The sequence below is a fragment of the Gymnoscopelus braueri genome (assembly GCF_963280865.1).
Source record: "Gymnoscopelus braueri genome assembly, chromosome: 12".
NCBI classification, from domain to species: Eukaryota; Metazoa; Chordata; class Actinopteri; order Myctophiformes; family Myctophidae; genus Gymnoscopelus; species Gymnoscopelus braueri.
Window position 1 is genome coordinate 28,104,458 of NC_137614.1, and position 17,500 is coordinate 28,121,957.

Sequence of the window (17,500 nt, forward strand, 5' to 3'; positions counted from 1 at the left end):
GCTCACATCTGATCAAAATTAAGTGAAAAAATGGTGTGTTCACATTCACAACTAGGGCTCACTAGTTGTGAAACTGGATCCCTTTAAATCCTGTCATGCCCTTCATTGATAACTCATCATACGTATCTGTTTTGACTCACAAGAGTACTTACTATTTTTCCATCATTCCACTGGCATACCTTACATCACACCTATGCATTGTCTAAGACTTTCTCATCAATATCGAATACTTGTTCACCTTAACGGAAACCACAACTCTTGAGACTACAGTACCTTGACAAACAGAAAAGTTTAGTTTAGCTCGTCCATTGTGGAGCAATTTGAAAACCCTGACAAAAACATGCATCCATATTGTCCACTGTCCAACCATGCTCAGGTTTGCTGGTTTGAAAGTGAACCCCAACAAACGAGTGTGGCAGTGTGAATTAAAACATGGATTAACCCTGGCAGCATATCAATGGTGTGTTACCTGAGGCTGTTTATTAAGCTACTACTATTTTTCATCAGTAGAGTGAGTTTGGGAACAGACGTCATGAGACAAAAGACATAGTTGCCTATACAACAAATTATCTTCGATAGTGAAGAAATGTAACATGGAAAGACACTTTCTGACACAAACCACAAATCATTTGACTAGACCTTTCCAGCAAACAGAGAACTGAGAAAAATGAATAAGGAACTGAAATCTCAGCCATATGTATTTGTGTACCATACATACACCAAGAGGTTTTTAACATTACTGATTGGAAGAAAATTATGGCACATCCAATCATTGATTTGTTCAATGCATTTACTCAGTGTTTGTATTGGACCATAGTCCTCTGATGATAATGGTATTGTAGATGTGTGTATCGTCTACATAACTATGGTAGCTTATTTTGTTGTTTTCCATAATCTGAGCTAGTGGGAGCATGTAGATATTGAACACTAGGGACCCTAGAATGGATCCTTGCGGAACACCGCATGTGATTTTTGTCCACACAGATGTGTTAGCGATAGATACATAATAGTCTCTGTTCTCTAAATATGATTAAAACCAGTTTAGTACTGTGCTGGAAAGTCCCACCCAGTTTTTCAATCTGTCTAGTAGGCTACTATATTGTGGTCGACCGTGTCAAATGCAGCACTGAGATCTAGTAATAGATTGCCACTGTCTGTATTTAAGTGGATGTCATTGAAAACTTTGACAAGAGCAGTCTCAGTGTGGTCGAAAACCTGACTGTAAAGATATCGAGGCCATCTTTTAGTGTTAAGAAGTTATTCTCAGGCCTGGGCCGTAGTGTGACGGTCCAGGCACCCTAGGCTGTAATGCCAGACTGACAGTGTGTCGTGGGTTCGACTCCCGTTCCCGATGACCTTTGCTGTGTGTCACCCCAGTTGACACCCACAACAGTTGACAGATTCGAAGGGGAATATATTTTTTTAATAACCATATTTACAAATAAAACACAAATTATGTAGAAGTCACTTCCTCATTTGTCCTGGTCTGTTTCATGCAGTCACAGTGCGAGAGGACAGATCAGCAGAACCACTGTACGTCTCGCGGTTTTCAAACTGTTTTCATAGAGACCACGTGACGTACAGTATAACACATGATATTTTCGGGCGATGTCATAGGACCTTTAAGAAGCTGTTCAGTTGTTGAAATAAAGCTTTTTCAATTATTTTACTTAGAACTGGGAGTTTTGATATGGGCCTGTAATTGTTTAACAGTGATGTGTCTCGGTTATTTATTTATTTTTAAGAGTGGCGCCGATGACTGCTGTTTTCAGGGTCTGCAGGAAGCAACCTGATGGTGAAGAAAGGGAACATGGAAAAACACTTGCGGACAAACCATTTGACTATAGACATTTCCAGCAGAACTGAGAAAAATAAATAAACTAAGGAACTGAAATCTCAAGGCAGTGGCTAAATAGATCTCATGCCCAAAATGAGACTATTGGGCAGGGACGCAGAGGGCATTTTAGAACCGAAGGGGACCGATTCGTTCCCAGTGTGCGCGCGGACCATAGTCCTCTGATTATAATTGTTATGTAGATGTGTGTATCGTCTACATAACTATGGTAGCTTATTTTGTTCTGTAGTAACTTTCAGTTATTGTTTATATTGTAAATAAATATTGCTTTGTGCACTTTTAAAAGCTGTGTCTTACTCCTTTTTGTTATGGCCTATGAGCCAGGTCGTAACAATTGTAATAGAGGTGTTAGAGTCCCTATTGTCTAAAGTGAGACAGATGAGTTATTGTTAGTATAGTAATTGTTCACTACATGTGTACTCTACATTTTAAACTGCAATTAAAACATGTATTACTACTGAGCAAAACATTTTAATCATTAGGGTCTTCAGAACCCCTGCTCTAGACCCCTTCCCCTCCTCCATCTCCCATAAATACATCCATAACTTCAGGATCCCATCTGCCTTTAAGTCAGCAGTTACTCCACTCCTCAAGAAACTGACTCGTGACCCCTCAGACGTCAAGAACAACAGACCGGTATCACTCCTTTGCTTTCTTTTCAAAACTCTTGAATGAGTTGTTTTATAACCAGCTCTCTCTCCATCTCTTGATTGACAGATTCAAGCGATCCCATTACACTGAAACAGCTCTTCTTGTAGTCACAGAGGCACTCCATTATGCCCAGGCTGCCTCCTACTCCTCAGCCCTCATCTTTCTTAACCTTAATCTGCAACATTTGACACAGTCAGTGGATGGCTTCCCACAACCTCAAACTCAGCACAGACAAGACTGAGCTTCCCTTCTTCCCTGGAAAGTCCTGCCCCTGCAGGATTTTTCCTAGTAAGCCTAGTAAGGACGATCAGAACAAGAACAAGATTGATCAAAACAGATTCTTCAGGTTTTTCAGGTTTAGCATAGTTTTTGGGAAAGGTTGAGGCTTATCTTTTCTCACATAAGCAATGATAAAGTTATGTTAGGGAGATTAGCATCGAGACTGTAAATACAGTAACAAAAGCTGCCTGGGAAACGCATAGTGTGGTCAAGGGTTGAGCAATGTTGATCAAGGGCGGCTGATGTCACTCTATGAAATCCAACGTCATAAAGATAAAGCTGTTTTGTTTAAATAATGATAAATAGATATGTTTAAATAGATATGAGTGTTCACACTTTCTGGGATTGTAGAAAGACCGTATAAACTCCTGATTTATTATATAAGAATTGTGAATAAACATTCAGGAGAAAGTACCGCTCATTCTTTTAATGACATTTAATGATGCAAGTATTCTATAAAAACGTATTCAGCTCACAATGAAGTATGATTTTCTTCAGAGATCAATGTGATACCATGAGTGAAAGAGAGTTATAGATTATTCCTTACACACACATGTGTGTGTGTGTGTGTGTGTGTGTGTGTGTGTGTGTGTGTGTGTGTGTGTGTGTGTGCGCGCATGTATGTTTGAACTTTGAGTTGTAGATAAAGAAAGAACAAAAGCTCTCAGTTGTCCAACTGGGCGCTCCTTTGTCTGGGGTTGCAGGAGGGTGCACGTCGGCTTGCCATGGATCTCCCTGACACCTGGCTCATTGGTCTTGCCAGACCAGTTACTGGTCTCTCCTCGGCACTAGCAGGTCGAGTAGCTGGCCTGTCACCCGAATGCTCACCTCCCACCTGGAAGCAGTGTGTCACTGGCCTTTCGTCTCCCATAGCCAGAGGGGCTGGCTTCTCTTCAATGGGTTGAGTGACTGGTCCTTCTTCAGCTGCCTGGGAGAGCTGACTTTGGTTGCTAGGTCCCTGTCCTTCGGTAGGAGCGTGGTTTTGCGTTCCTGGTGGTGCTGCAGTAAGAGCGGGTGTGTGTCTGCTTGGTGGTCGGGATGACGGTGCAGCACCGTCTTGCTGCAAGTCCCCATTGACCTGAGAGAAGAGTGGAGACAAAATGATTCACACGTTGGACACTGAAGCCTGAGTTATACTTGGTGTCGTGCACCAAAATAGCTGATCTGCAACCTCACACAATGTGCACTGCAACGAGTTGTGAGCTTGTAGATCTGCTATTTTTGGTGCACGTGTCACTAAGTATAAATCACCCTTTATTAAGTATGAGGGGACAAATATAGTTGAATGCTAGTTTTCCAGTATTAAAACGATATGTATGGTATGTGTTTGTGTGTGGGTGTATGTACCTGGAAAGTGAATTCCATGTCATCTCACTGTAAAATTTCAGATAACAAACCTGTTTGTTGATAGCCTGCAGTCTGGCTGTGTTTTTGCTGCCTCTGTGTGGCTGCGAGCTGGAGGTGCGCTGTGGGTCCAGGCCCCAGGCCCCAAGTCTTCTACAGCCCTCTGTAGATCGGCTGGTGGGGTTGATGCTGCATGCAGGGAGGCGAGCTGGCAGGTCCCAGGTCCCCTTGAACTCTGGCCATGAACTGCCCTTCTGTCCCGCAAAACACGCGCGCACACACACACGCACACACACACACACACACACACACACACACACACACACACACACACACACACACACACACACACACACACACACACACACACACACACACACACACACACACACACACACACACACGCACGCACGCACACACACACACACACACACACACACACACACACACACAGAGAGAGAGCACTTTCAGTCATAACAATTGCAGACACTAAGAGATAGAGAGGATATTTGTGATGTGCATTCACCTTGGTCATTTCTGGGAGCAGATGTCCTCTATCATTGGCAATAAACGTGGTGCGACCCTCTACTGCATTAGGCCTCTGCACGTGCATGCGCACGCACGCACGCACGCACGCACGCACGCACGCACACACACACACACACACACACACACACACACACACACACACACACACACACACACACACACACACACACACACACACACACATTAAAAAAGGAGACCTTTACAACATTGATGCTGATTTAACGTCAACAATACCTCTTGTGTTTAGTACAAAGGACCCCAATGTAAACAAGCCATAGGCTTTCTTGGGTTTAAAATCCTCTTAACAGACCTTTATTGAACTGTACTTTTTTTCCCAAACTGCTAATAAAGTATTCAATCAATCAATCAAGTTTAAACACATGCACTTCACACCAATTCTGCAGCTCAACTATACCTCTTTGAGTTGTTTAGACACACACCAATTCTGCAGCTTCTGCGAGCTGAAGGCACTTTCGTACTGTGAATACAAAAAGTGGGAACAAGTGGCTGAGCTACAACAGTAATGATAGGTGCTATTTTTGTTACTTTTTTAAGATTATTTTTTAAATATTTACCTGGTTTGCTGAGTAACTGGATGACATCTTGGCGATTATCTCTGCATGACGTGCACCTACTATCTGTTATGTCTGTCGGTCACCCGAAAATCGGCTACCTTGTCTGTTATGTTGATTCGTTGCATAGCAACAACAGAAACTCCCAATGCTCAAGTGAGTTCGTTTTAAAAGTAAAAACAGATAAAAGCTCAGCTTTATGGTGGCTTAAGAAGTTTCCAATGTAAATTGAATTGTGGGGGCTTTGAATTAGTAAGAAGTGAGCACATAGATTATCACATTTTTATTTTATTTTAATAGAATCTGTATATCGGGGAGACGCTAGATGGCAGTACATAGTTCTCAGGTACTTGAAGCTGCAGGGCAGGTCGGCCAGAGGAAGAATGTGTTGGCGGAAGTAAGTAAGTCAGTGCCAGCGTTGCCATGTCGGCTTATTATAAGCGACTGTGGGCTTCTTTTTCTGTAAAGTTGCTTGTAAAAAATTGGTGGTTGCGGTTTTTTGGGCTTGTTTCTAACGTGTAGTTGCTTATTTGGGCTTGTTTCCTAATTTTGAAATTATTATTTAAACCAGTGGTTCTCAAATATTTTCATGTCATGGACCCCCAAATTAATATGTAGCCTATTTGTGTTAGAATGTTTCAAAAAATATTCCACATTTTATTTCAACATTTGTTTTGCAAATAGCAGATCTACAAGCTCACAACGTGTCGCATCGCAATGCGTTGTGAGCTTGTAGATCAGTGTCGCTTCTTCTGGGCTTGTTTTCATAGACCTGGTAGTTGCTTATTTCTCTCACAAAATATGGCAACACTGGTCAATGCACGTCTGCAAAAGTCACAACAAACAACGGAACAAGTTATCGGTTGGAGAAAACTGAGGCACGTTGTTATCAAAAGAGTTACTGCATCTTGGTAAACATAAATAGTTTACTAAAGCCTAGTTGGTGTTTTTATTGTATATTTTTTGGCCCATAATCTACATTTTCAGAGAGACTTTAGAGAGCAGCGTGGTGTACAGTGGTACAGGTGGGATGTCCTGGAGGTTTGTGTGCAGCATGGTGCAGATGAGACGCCTACACGTCCCCAGTCTCTAGCTCCATTCTTCTTAGATTCTTCCAAGTCGTCTGGGAGCACCTTCACAAAAGCGTGTAGTAGCCTATAGTGAATCCAGTTCGGTTCCTCCACCTTCCGCGAACCATGGAGGGGCCATCGTCATCCTCTCGCCCCCCGGACAGGAGGGTGTCCGCCGGGGAAGCAGAGACCGACCTCTCCAGAGACACCAAGACGCACTTTCGCGTGTGTCGGTTCATCATGGAGACGGGTAAGGTAACCTGCCTTTTAATACACAAATCCCCTGATAATGTAAAGGTAGTCTTAGTAAGTGGTAAGTGGGACACTCAACCTGTGGGTCGGGGTCCCACTCCCCACATGATCTTGGGAGGGTCCCCAGATGACAGTGAAGTGACAATTTAAGGACTTTTAAGACATGTTTAATGCCTACAAAAAAACTACAATGAAGAAAGACCATTACTGCAAAAAGTAAAGTAATCAACAAAGTATACTATTAAAACTGGTCAAACATTGCCAAATTGTCAAATAATATAAGAAAGAACTGAAGTAAAAATTGTGAAAATAGCCAATCTGCTATTTTCACAATATGTATCTGTGGAACCGAGTCAAACAAAATGTAATGCCTCAACCCCAGTTCAAATATGATTATTTTTGCAATATTTTCTTATTATAACAAAACGTTTTTTTGTTTAAAAGTTAACTACATTATTCTGATAGTAGGGCCTCTCTCTCCATCTCTCCAACCTTTTAATGAACAGAAAATACATTTTCAGGTGGGTTTGCCGATTTCATCCAATCAGGGAAGAATGCCCATTTATTGGCTTAAAATTTGTAGTGTTCCAGTTCCAAATGTGTCTGCTCATTTCTTTGTGTCATCACTTCCAATTTCACTTGTTTATCCTGTATCCTGTATGAGTTCTCTTAACTGATTGGATACAATTGGTATCCCACCCTCTAAATGTATGTTTGCTAAAGAAAGAGCTGGAGAGACGACAAGGTTTCTGCTCAAACACTATACCAGTGATTACTATCAGACTGTAGAGCTATTTAACATTTATTTTTACAAAATAATATCACTTATTGCACCAAATGGAATGGGTCCATTTGGTTCCATTTGTACACTCTCTTGAGTTACAAATGGACAAATCAACACAGGATTTTACTGTGTACCGGTCATGAATCTCTGCTAATAGAGTACAGGCGAACATTTCAGGTAACAAAAAGCCAAGATCATCATCATGCTCTCACTTCGCCCTCTCTCCCCTCTTCTAGGAGTGAGGTTGGGTATGAGTTCGGTCCCTGTGGCCACGGCGTGTGTATTGTACCACCGTTTCTTCCAGCATGTGAGCGTGCAGGTGTATGAGCCGTACCTGGTGGCCATGAGCTGTGTCTACCTGGCCGGCAAGGTGGAGGAGCAGCACCTCAGGGCACGAGACATCATCAACGTCAGCCACAGGTAACGAGCAGTGTTGATTTCGTCGACTGAAACTATGACGAAAAATGTTCGTCGACTACCTTTTTTCACTGACGAAAACTAAATAAATACTAAGGTACGATGACTAAAACTAAGACTAAATATATTGACAATTTCGTCGACAAATGTAGACTAAAATGTTAGTGAGGAACTAGTGGAGAGGAGATCCAGTAGAACTAAAAGACAAGTCATCTTATGTTTGGTTGCGCTCGGGTGTTGCGCTCTGAAAATAGCAGATCTACAAGCTCACAACGTGTCGCGCTGCGACGCTCTGTGGGCTTGTAGATCAGCTATTTTCAGCATGCAAACAAGTGTAAAATTAGCCATTACGACACCTACAAGGCCTGCCAAAATACATTTCAGTCGACTAAATCAACTGTAGATTTAGTCGACTAAAACTAGACAAAGACTAAAACATTTCAGATGACTAAAATATAAATGGAATTTTATTTAAAAGACTATGACTAAAACAAAATCTAAATTTGCTGTCAAAATCAACACTTTAAAGTTTCACATGTTTTGTTGGAGAACATACTGCTGCCTCATGTGTTTGGTTTTGTCATATATTGCATCGCCTGACATAGTCTCCCTGTCCCTTTTACTACTACCTGTACCGTCCTCTTTTTTTCCCTTCCTTTCCGTAACGCGCTCACTCAATCGGTGTCTCTTTCTCTCCCACCCTCTCACTTTGTCTCGTCTCACCTCCCAGGTATTTCAATAGTGGTAGTTCTCCACTGGAATGTGACAAGGACTTCTGGGAGCTAAAGGACAGTGTGGTACAGTGTGAGCTGCTCATCCTCCGGCAACTCAACTTTCATGTCGCCTTTCAACACCCGCACAAGGTGTGTGTGTGTGTGTGTGTGTGTACATAATGTTTTCTCTATTGCTGCCTGTATGTGTGCTTTCTGTGTGTGTAAACAGTTTTTATTGGCGTTCATTTAAATTTGCAGACTACCGGTGGTGTGTATTGCATTCGATTTTGGGGGCTTCTCTTGCCTTTATTGATAGTGCAGGGGATAGACAAGAAACAAGGAGAGAGAGTCAGGGAATGACATACAGCAAATGGTCTGACGAGCCCGGGAATTGAACCAGGGACTCGCTTGTCAGGCATTAGAGCCTGTGTGGCATGCGCCCTAACCTGGTTTGCGCCCCAAACCAAACCTTTTCTGGATGATGTTGTAAGACATGGCTTTGGAAAAAGTGTGCGTGCGTGTAGCAGTTGAGTTATCAAGCATGCTCTTTGCATCATACAATGAGACGACTATCACAACTGCTCAACTGTAAATGGCATCCCAGAAAAGGCTTCTCCATAGCCACAATGACACTTTCAATGTAGTCAGTCTACCCTGATTGCTGACATTGTCTGCCTCAACAGCATCAGAGAACTCATATGGCTTACCCTGATGACTTGAAACAGCCCACTTAACAAATTAAAGTTATAAATTCTACTAACAAGCGGTAGCGTGTGTAATCATATAATATAATGTACATGTATAATGTTCTGTCTCTGCAGTATCTACTACACTACTTGTCATCCGTGTGGTCACTGGTGAATCGCCATGCCTGGTCTCGAACCCCTGTTGCGGAGACTGCCTGGGCGTTGCTGAGAGACTGTTATCACGGTCCCATGTGCATCAACCATGCACCCCAACACATCGCCATAGCAACGCTGTACCTAGCTCTGAACAGCTACGGGGTGGAGCTGCCTGTAGGGGAGAAGGAGTGGTGGCAGGTAATGTGTGTGTGTCTGTGTGTGTGTGTGTGTGTGTTTGAATTTGGGGGTGGGGGGTGGTTGCTAAGCATGGGCATTTGAGTATAAGATAATAGTCAATCAAATATATTTCTGTTATTAAACAGGACATATTTGATTAGATTTTCACATACAAAGTGTCCAAAATATTTTTGAGGTGGAGACAAATTGTTTGACAATTTTTTTTTAAGGGGCACGGTGGCGCAGTCGGTAGCGCTGTTGCCTCACAGCTAGAAGGTCCTGTGTTCGATTCCTTTCGGGGACGCTGTCGGCGCTGGGCCTGTGTTTTCTCCTTCGCGTCATTAGTGCCCATACCCTAGGTGGGGTTGGTGAAAGGGCCTTTCTGTGTGGAGTTTGCATGTTCTCCCCGTGTCGCCTAGGGTAGGTACCCTCACATAAAACATGCAGTAATCCTGGTCTCTATACTGCCTCCCACTGGTCAGCCGGGCGCCTGATGGAGGGGAAAGGAACTGGTTGGAATAACGTGCTCCTTCCACGCACTACGTCCTACCGGGGGAACTCTCCCCTGTCAGGTGATAAGAAGCGGCCTGCTCACTTCTCATGCATTGAAGGAAGCATGAGCTCAGTTCAGGGCTCTCCCCAGGCTGGCAGAGGGAGAGCAGTGCCCAGAATTACAGCTTAGGCATTGGCACTGGGTGAATTCATTTATGAAATTAGTTACAAAAATCGTGGGATAAAATATATATAAAAAAAAAAACTTGCAGTGCATCCGTTTCGGCCAAGTGTTTCCCAAGATGTGTGCCATGAGACAAGTCTTGGATTTTGTGACAACCACACAGTAGTGTTGCAATATAATACAACTACCGTATACAAAAAGGTATGGATACTTTTTTTATTTACTATATCAGTACTTTGTGCACACTCATTTCCCAATGCAGAAGCTAATTTTATACGGTAAAATATATATTTCTTTACCTGGGATCCCATTCATAAGCTTATCGGTTAAAGGTTGATGACAGGTAAATTATGACAGGGTATTGGTTACAAACATTAGCAAGATTTGCATCTTTTTGTGTATGTGCAGGTGCTGTGTGAGGATATGACTAAAGCAGACATCGATGCTGTGATCTCAGACCTTCTCCGGCTCTACGACATGGAGGCCAAGTGTATCTGAAGGACATACCTATTACACCAGCCCACAGGGGACCAATGGGATTTAGTTCATTACCGTCAGTGTGACTCTACTGTGTGTCTAATGGTGTGCATGCACGTGTATTTATGCTCAAGTGTGCTGTCTGTGCACACATATGTCATATGTACATGCCTGTGTATTTGTGTGCAGCATGCATATGTATGCCTGCATACATGTATACGTGTGAGAGAGTGATGTTGCCCCAGTAAAGCCTGAGTTATACTTAGTTGCGCATCAGTGTCGCAACTCCGTATAAATAAGGCTCAAGTCAGTGAGCTGTTACGGCGGTACCATTTCTCTCCACCCTGAGGAGACATTTCACTGAATCTGCCCAGCCCTGTGTGGTGATGTTTTGTGAAATGCTGTATGATCACTGTTAGTGTTATACATTAGACAGAGGTAATTGTTTCCCACTGTTCACTTGCAAGGTTCAAGTGATGATTTTTTTACCAATTGAAATTCCACTCTATTAATCATAATGTCAATATTCTGTAGGTAAAGGTCTTAACTCACTGAGCTATTTCTGGCCAGTGCGATTTTTTAATATATTTTTTTCAAAGTAACATTTTTTTTGTTTTTTTTTAGTTTTTTTCAAAAACACGTGAAACACGTGATTGGCACGTTGCACCATAGCGGTAAAACACGTGAAACACGTGAATGGCACTCAATGAGTTAAAACAGATGGAAATGTTATGTTTTTCGAACATGTTTTACAGTTTTACATGTGTGTTTAACCCAAGCTGTGTAATGATTTTGTTATTAAATATAAACACAACTATCAGTGCCATTACTCATCCCAGATACAGAAAATTGAAAACATATTCCTTCTTTTTGAGGATGTGTTTTTTGAAAGCTTTAGTTTGTCTTTTTTGTGCCTTTTTTTTATGTGGTTTGTTTCTTTTTTTATGGTAAAAATAAATACATTAAAAAGGGTTAAATTGACTGGAGTATGTTTGCATGTTCTATATACAATACTGATAGAAATAGTCAATCCAGCGTACGGTATAGATTCTACACCATCACAACATGTCGCATCACAATGCATTGAGAGCTTGTAGATCTGCTTTTTTCCTCCACTATTTTCGTCTTTCTTTGGAAATGTGCTAAAGTGGTTAAACTAACACTGGACATTTTTGGTGTGCTACATACTGTTTGTGTCTAACTCCCACTGTCTATATCCATCCATCTTACTCTGTTCGTGAGATCAGCGACATTGCTTGCATTCCTGTACCAACATGTCATACAGTATTATTCTCTCTGTCACATCCTTCCCTGTGTCATCTGTCACTCTTCCTACTCTCACCCCCAGCGCCTGTCAGCTCTCTGTCTCTCTCTAGCCTACTTTTAACTCCAATTTATTCACTCTAATTCTTTCTCTTCGTTCTTCTCTACTTCTTGCTCTGCTCTATCCTCTCCTTTCCTGTTCTCTAATTTGCATCCTTCACTCTTCTCTCACCATCTGCTTAGGCAGGTACTTTATTCATCCCCAAGGGGAAGTTTTAAAAGCAGCTCATCAGAAATACAGACAAAGAAGAGACTTCTAATAAAAACATAAACATCTAAGAAATTGACAAGCTTCGCTACAGTATTCGATACAGTCCAAACACTACTAAAAAACTAAAAACAGTCCAGTGGATTGCTTCACCCATTCCTACTTTCTATCCCTTTTACTTCCCTCTCTCTCTGCCTCCCTTTCTTTTCCTTGTCCTGTCTCCCTCTCCCCATTGTCACTCCCTCCTCTCTTCTCTACCTCCACTGGGCTCCGTCTCTCCCCTCCTACCTGTCTACCTCTCCTCTCTCTCACTCCTCCCTCATTCTCTGTCTCCCTAATGTTATATTAATAATGAAGAAGGTGCATGTTCAGCCAGACTCCATGAATAAACCAGCAGATGGGAAGGTAGGCAGAGAAGAAGTCAGAGAGGGAGGGAAGAAGCGAGATGGATGGATTTGGGGGCGGTTGGAGTTTGGGGCGGACAAAAGTGGGGTTAGGAGCAAAGATGCATAGGGAGGGAGAAAGATGGTTCTCTCCAAACAGATTGTGTGTGACGCCTTTCAGTTGGAAATCTGTTGTTTTCAGTGAGTGACGTGGTTTTACGATGAAGATTGATTAGCCCTCAACACTTCAGAACTCTGTCCCGCTGTGATCATCTCTTCACTGCATGCCTTTCATCTGCTTACACAGCTTTGCAACCACTTAACTCTGTGCGTCAAGAGGAAGCCATGAGACTTCACAAAATAATACACGTCTGTGCGTGCGTGTGTGTGTGTGTGTGTGTGTGAGTGAAGAGAGGGAGGGAGAGAGAGAGAAAGTGCGTATGTCGTGTTGACATTGAAATGATAAAATGCTGTATCAGGTCCTCAGTGGTTGAGCTGAGTGCCCTTGGACAGATAAAAGCATGTGGAGCCCCACTGCCTGGGAGCTATTAGATGTGAACCAGGTGTTCGTAAATGCTCTTGTGCCTGCCTAATGCACACGAACACAGGAGCAGACGTGTTGGGAGGGAAAGAGTCATAGTCTATTATGTGTTTGTTTGGGGGTCGTGCGGGGTGTCCATTGGATGATGTGAAAGAAACCATGAGAGAGAGAGAGAGAGAGACACTAATAATTGAAGGTTTGCAGAGAAACATCAAAGACCCTATGCATCACTGTCAGGTTGCTGCCCTGAATATATACATGTTACTGCATTAGAGCTGCCTTTGACAGCATTAAAATCCCAAGCATTCCAAGATGTTATTATCACATCAAGCTGAAAGAAATCCTCCATGGAGGAGTTCACCTGGGGAGATGCTCTTATAGGCTATTCACAGATTATATCACTTGCATTTGTGTTTGTTCTGGGTGTCTTACGTGTAAAACAACATGAGAATAACCCACATACAAGCACATGCTTGTCCAGATATAATCTCCATAACCAGGGAGATTATAGGGAGAGGTAAGATACATTCGCTATAGGGAGACATAGTGCATACACACATCCACTTAAGTGTCCAGTGTCTCATTTAAGTTTTCCTCTAACCAAGCCAATTAATTAAATCAGAACAGACATATTTTAGGCAACAGTAAGTGTGTTTTCCAGAATATGCTTTAACCAGCAACAAAGTCTTTCGCTCTCTTTCTCTCTCTCTGTGTGTGTGTGTGTGTGTGTGTGTGTGTGTGTGTGTGTGTGTGTGTGTGTGTGTGTGTGTGTGTGTGTGTGTGCTTGCGATTCATGTCACAATCGGTTTTACATGGTTGATGTCATATTAAAACTGCCATCATCTTTGGACTTTGGACACGACTTCTCTGATAAAAGGAGACCCTTTCCTTCGGTCTTGTGAGCGGCCATAGCTGAATGGGCAGAGAGGCCACCTGAGAAACAGAAGGTCCAAGGTTCAGTTCCCAATGCGTTCTCCGTCCCAAACAAGACCACAGAGGTGATTGATGACCGTGGGTGCCAAGTAATGGCTGTCCTCTTTGGTGGAAAGTGCACAGATTCCCTCAGAACAATGCAATATAATACCTTCAGCAAGAAGGTTGTCTCAGCTTCATCGCTTTTACCTGAACGTCTACCCCCAATCTGCTGCCAAACTTAAAGCATACTTCCAGATCATGGTCTAGATGGGAAAAGAAGAGGGTATGGATGCCATGAACTAGGGGTGGAACCTGCAGGACAATCGATTCATCCCACTTACTGTATGTCAAGAATGAATGCTGCTCGAGACAGTCTCTTGAAGGTCATTCATTGACACTCCACTGCTCTTGTAGAAGATATGGACTACCATGTACTACTGTCTGTGGACTGTGTCAACTTGAGGAATGTGACAATCCACATAAGTTATTTCCAGAGGAGTCAGATAATGACGATAAATAGTGACTGTATAACACAGCAAGTGCCTTTAACTGGATTACTTGACGAGTTTGTGGTTATTTAAGTAATTTTGTAAGTAAGCAACATAATGCTGTATGCTTGCAAAAATGTTTTACCATTTTAATACTTGACTTCATTAAATGTGAGTTATTGTGTTCGTTGTCAATACAATACAATATGTAAAATAAGAAAGGTTAATTTGTTGTTTTTGAGTAATCACCTTGGGATGCCATCTTGGATTTGGAAATGAATAACTAACTGATGGTAATTTCACTGATTCAGTCACATTCCGTGAGCCCTAAAGCTTAGGGTTAGACACCAAAACCACCTTTCCAGGTTGAATAGTAATTTAGATGTAGCCATTTTAAGCTCCTGGCAGCCATGTGGATGCCATTTTGAAAATGATGCCTTTCTAGAAGTTAGATTTCCCTAGATTTTTAGAATGCTATTTAGCATGCCCAGTGGTAACAGAATCCATTGAAAACCCTTTTGTATCCATACTGACCCCTCTGAAATTTGAAGTTTCTGCATACCTAAAACTTGTCAATCTCCATGAATTCCCTCCCAGCTAAAAGAGAAAAGAGCTATAGCTTATATTTTCAGGACCATGGACAGTATAGGTTCAGGACCACAGACACTGTAGGTTCAGGACCAGAGACAGACAGTGTAGGTACAGGACCACAGACAGACAGTGTAGGTTCAGGACCACAGACAGTGTAGGTTCAGAACCACGGACAGTGTATGTTCAGGTCAGGACCATGGACAGTGCCTATGTTAAGGACCACAGACAGTGTAGGTTCAGAACCACAGACAGTGTATGTTCAGGACCATGGACAGTGTAGGTTCAGGACCACAGACAGTGTAGGTTCAGGGCCATGGACAGTGTAATAACTACTTTCAGGACCATGGCCAGCGCCCTGGGCCTCTACTGTTCCGTCCATCATCAGCCAGCTGGCAAGCTGCTTGTGTGCCCTTAGTTGACACTGGGTTTCACCTCGAGCTAGGAGTTAAATCATACGAATTAACGTCACTAGCGGCCGCCCTGTATTATATGCAGAGCCCAGAGAATAGCCCGTCATCGCGGGTTGTTGTGATTTCAACCTGGGAAAAGAACAAGAACTTCCCGCTTTCACAAAGCTTTCGGTTCTCCATTCCGCACTGACTGTGCCCGCTACGTCATCACGCAGCCGAGTGGAGGAGAGGAGGAGGAGGAGGAGGAGGGGTTTGATGATGGATGGAGCAGCGGTGCCCCCTAACCACCCCCCCCCCCCCAACCGCTCTCCTCTCTCTGTATCCGCGCTTGGTTCCTCTCATCGCGGATGCTGCGACCCGAGCTCCTGTGTGCGCTCGGGCTCTCGCAGCGGCTCAACGCGCCCCCCCCCCCACCCCCCACCCCCCTTAAAAAAAAAAAGGTTTTAAAAAATATATATGTCGCATGAGCCTCTCCTCGCGCAGCAGCGGCGTTTCTTTTCCCCTAGTAGTTCGGTCAAATTAAACTGCTCTCACTGACCGCCCGCCATCACCAGCAGGCATCAGCCTGTCCCGCCGCCTTGGAGGTGTTTAAACGCCGGCGCATCCTCGCTCTCTCTCTCCTCGCCGCTGCAGTCAGAATTCCGCCAGGCAGGCAGGCAGCCATCAGGTGACCGCGGAGCGGAATATATTCACCAGCAACATCGCAGTCCATCTTTCACGACTCTAATAACACTGACTGGACGCCAATCAAAGCTCTCATCTGCCAGTCGGTCTGTGGGCATCATGCACGCAGATTAACGGGATTCTGCCTCCCCGGCGCGCTTATGTCCTTGAGCTCGGCCTGTATGGTGAATCGGTGAGTTGGTGCGTGTCCGCGTGCGTGACTGCTATTTACCCCCGTGTGCCGTTTTTTTCCACCAGGATGGTAGCTTTAGTTTGGATACAAAATAAACGACACTATCAGTGAGATATTATAGAATTGACAGGCCTTAATCAGATAGTTTTCATAATGCAGGTACCTAATACCGTAGCCTAGCAAACTGCCATACATTAGGATTGTGTGCATGCATGTGAGGGTGCATGCGTGCGTGCGTGCGTGCGTGCGAGAGAGTGAAAAGCTAATGATTGCATTAGGCTATAGGCTGTCCATCATCCATCCATCCATTAATTGGTTCATTTATATTTCCACCTATGCATCCATGGTGTCCTGTGGCTACTGGGAGACGTCCATTCATGGGACTGCAGTCCAACGTTTTCAGTGAGCAACATATTACCCCAGTTGTTGCGTGGCTTTCCTGGGAACCGGTATGAAGCCTACTAGCCCACTTAGTGGGTATGATTTGCCTATCGCTCTATAAGAGTACGGTAAGCAGTGCCTGCAGGCATGCAGCATTGAGCCAGGGGGGATATAGGCTAACCTACTATTAGATCGGTTTAGGCCTATCTGGTGAAGATCTTTGCCCGGGGGTCCTGCGAGACAGTCGGACTCAGGGAGGGTGTGAGGCGGGTACAGCAGGCCCGTGGTGGCCGGGCCAGTAACCTTGCGGAGGAACAGAGGGGAAGGAAGTGGCGCACGCTACGGAGCGCTCTCTCTCTCTCTCTCTCTCTCTCTCTCTCTCTCTCTCTCTCTCTCTCTCTCTCCCTCGTGCACGTCACTGTAGTACAAGTAGCCCACTGTTGCATAGCTCAATCTTCTTTCGTTGGTGTGTGCGTGCGTGCGTGGGTGCGTGCATGTGGTAGGGATGAGGAGGAGGGATGAAGCTCAGGCACGTCTGAAGGTGACCAGGAAAGGTCGTTTTGTGTTGAAAAGGCACTGTTGCTCTCTGTCTGCTCTTGCATGGATGCACACTCCTATGGGAACTTCACATGTGAGTGTCTGCATTTTGTACTACTAGGCCTGTAGTTCAGTGGCTTGATATCCGTTTGTGTGTGTGTGTGTGTGTGTGTGTTTGTGTGAGTGTGTCTGTGCACGCGCGCTCGCGC

General features: G+C 43.8%; 1 protein-coding gene across 1 annotated transcript; it reads left to right on the forward strand.

Annotated features, from left to right (window-relative positions):
- Nucleotides 1-6,064: 6,064 nt before the first annotated feature.
- On the forward strand, nt 6,065-11,635 carry ccnq (cyclin Q). Its single transcript, XM_080444638.1, has 5 exons — nt 6,065-6,570; nt 7,593-7,776; nt 8,504-8,636; nt 9,308-9,526; nt 10,590-11,635. Exons 1-5 carry the CDS (start codon nt 6,447-6,449, stop codon nt 10,677-10,679), a joined length of 750 nt encoding a protein of 249 aa, XP_080300764.1. The 5' UTR covers nt 6,065-6,446; the 3' UTR covers nt 10,680-11,635.
- The last annotated feature ends 5,865 nt before the right edge of the window (nt 11,636-17,500 follow it).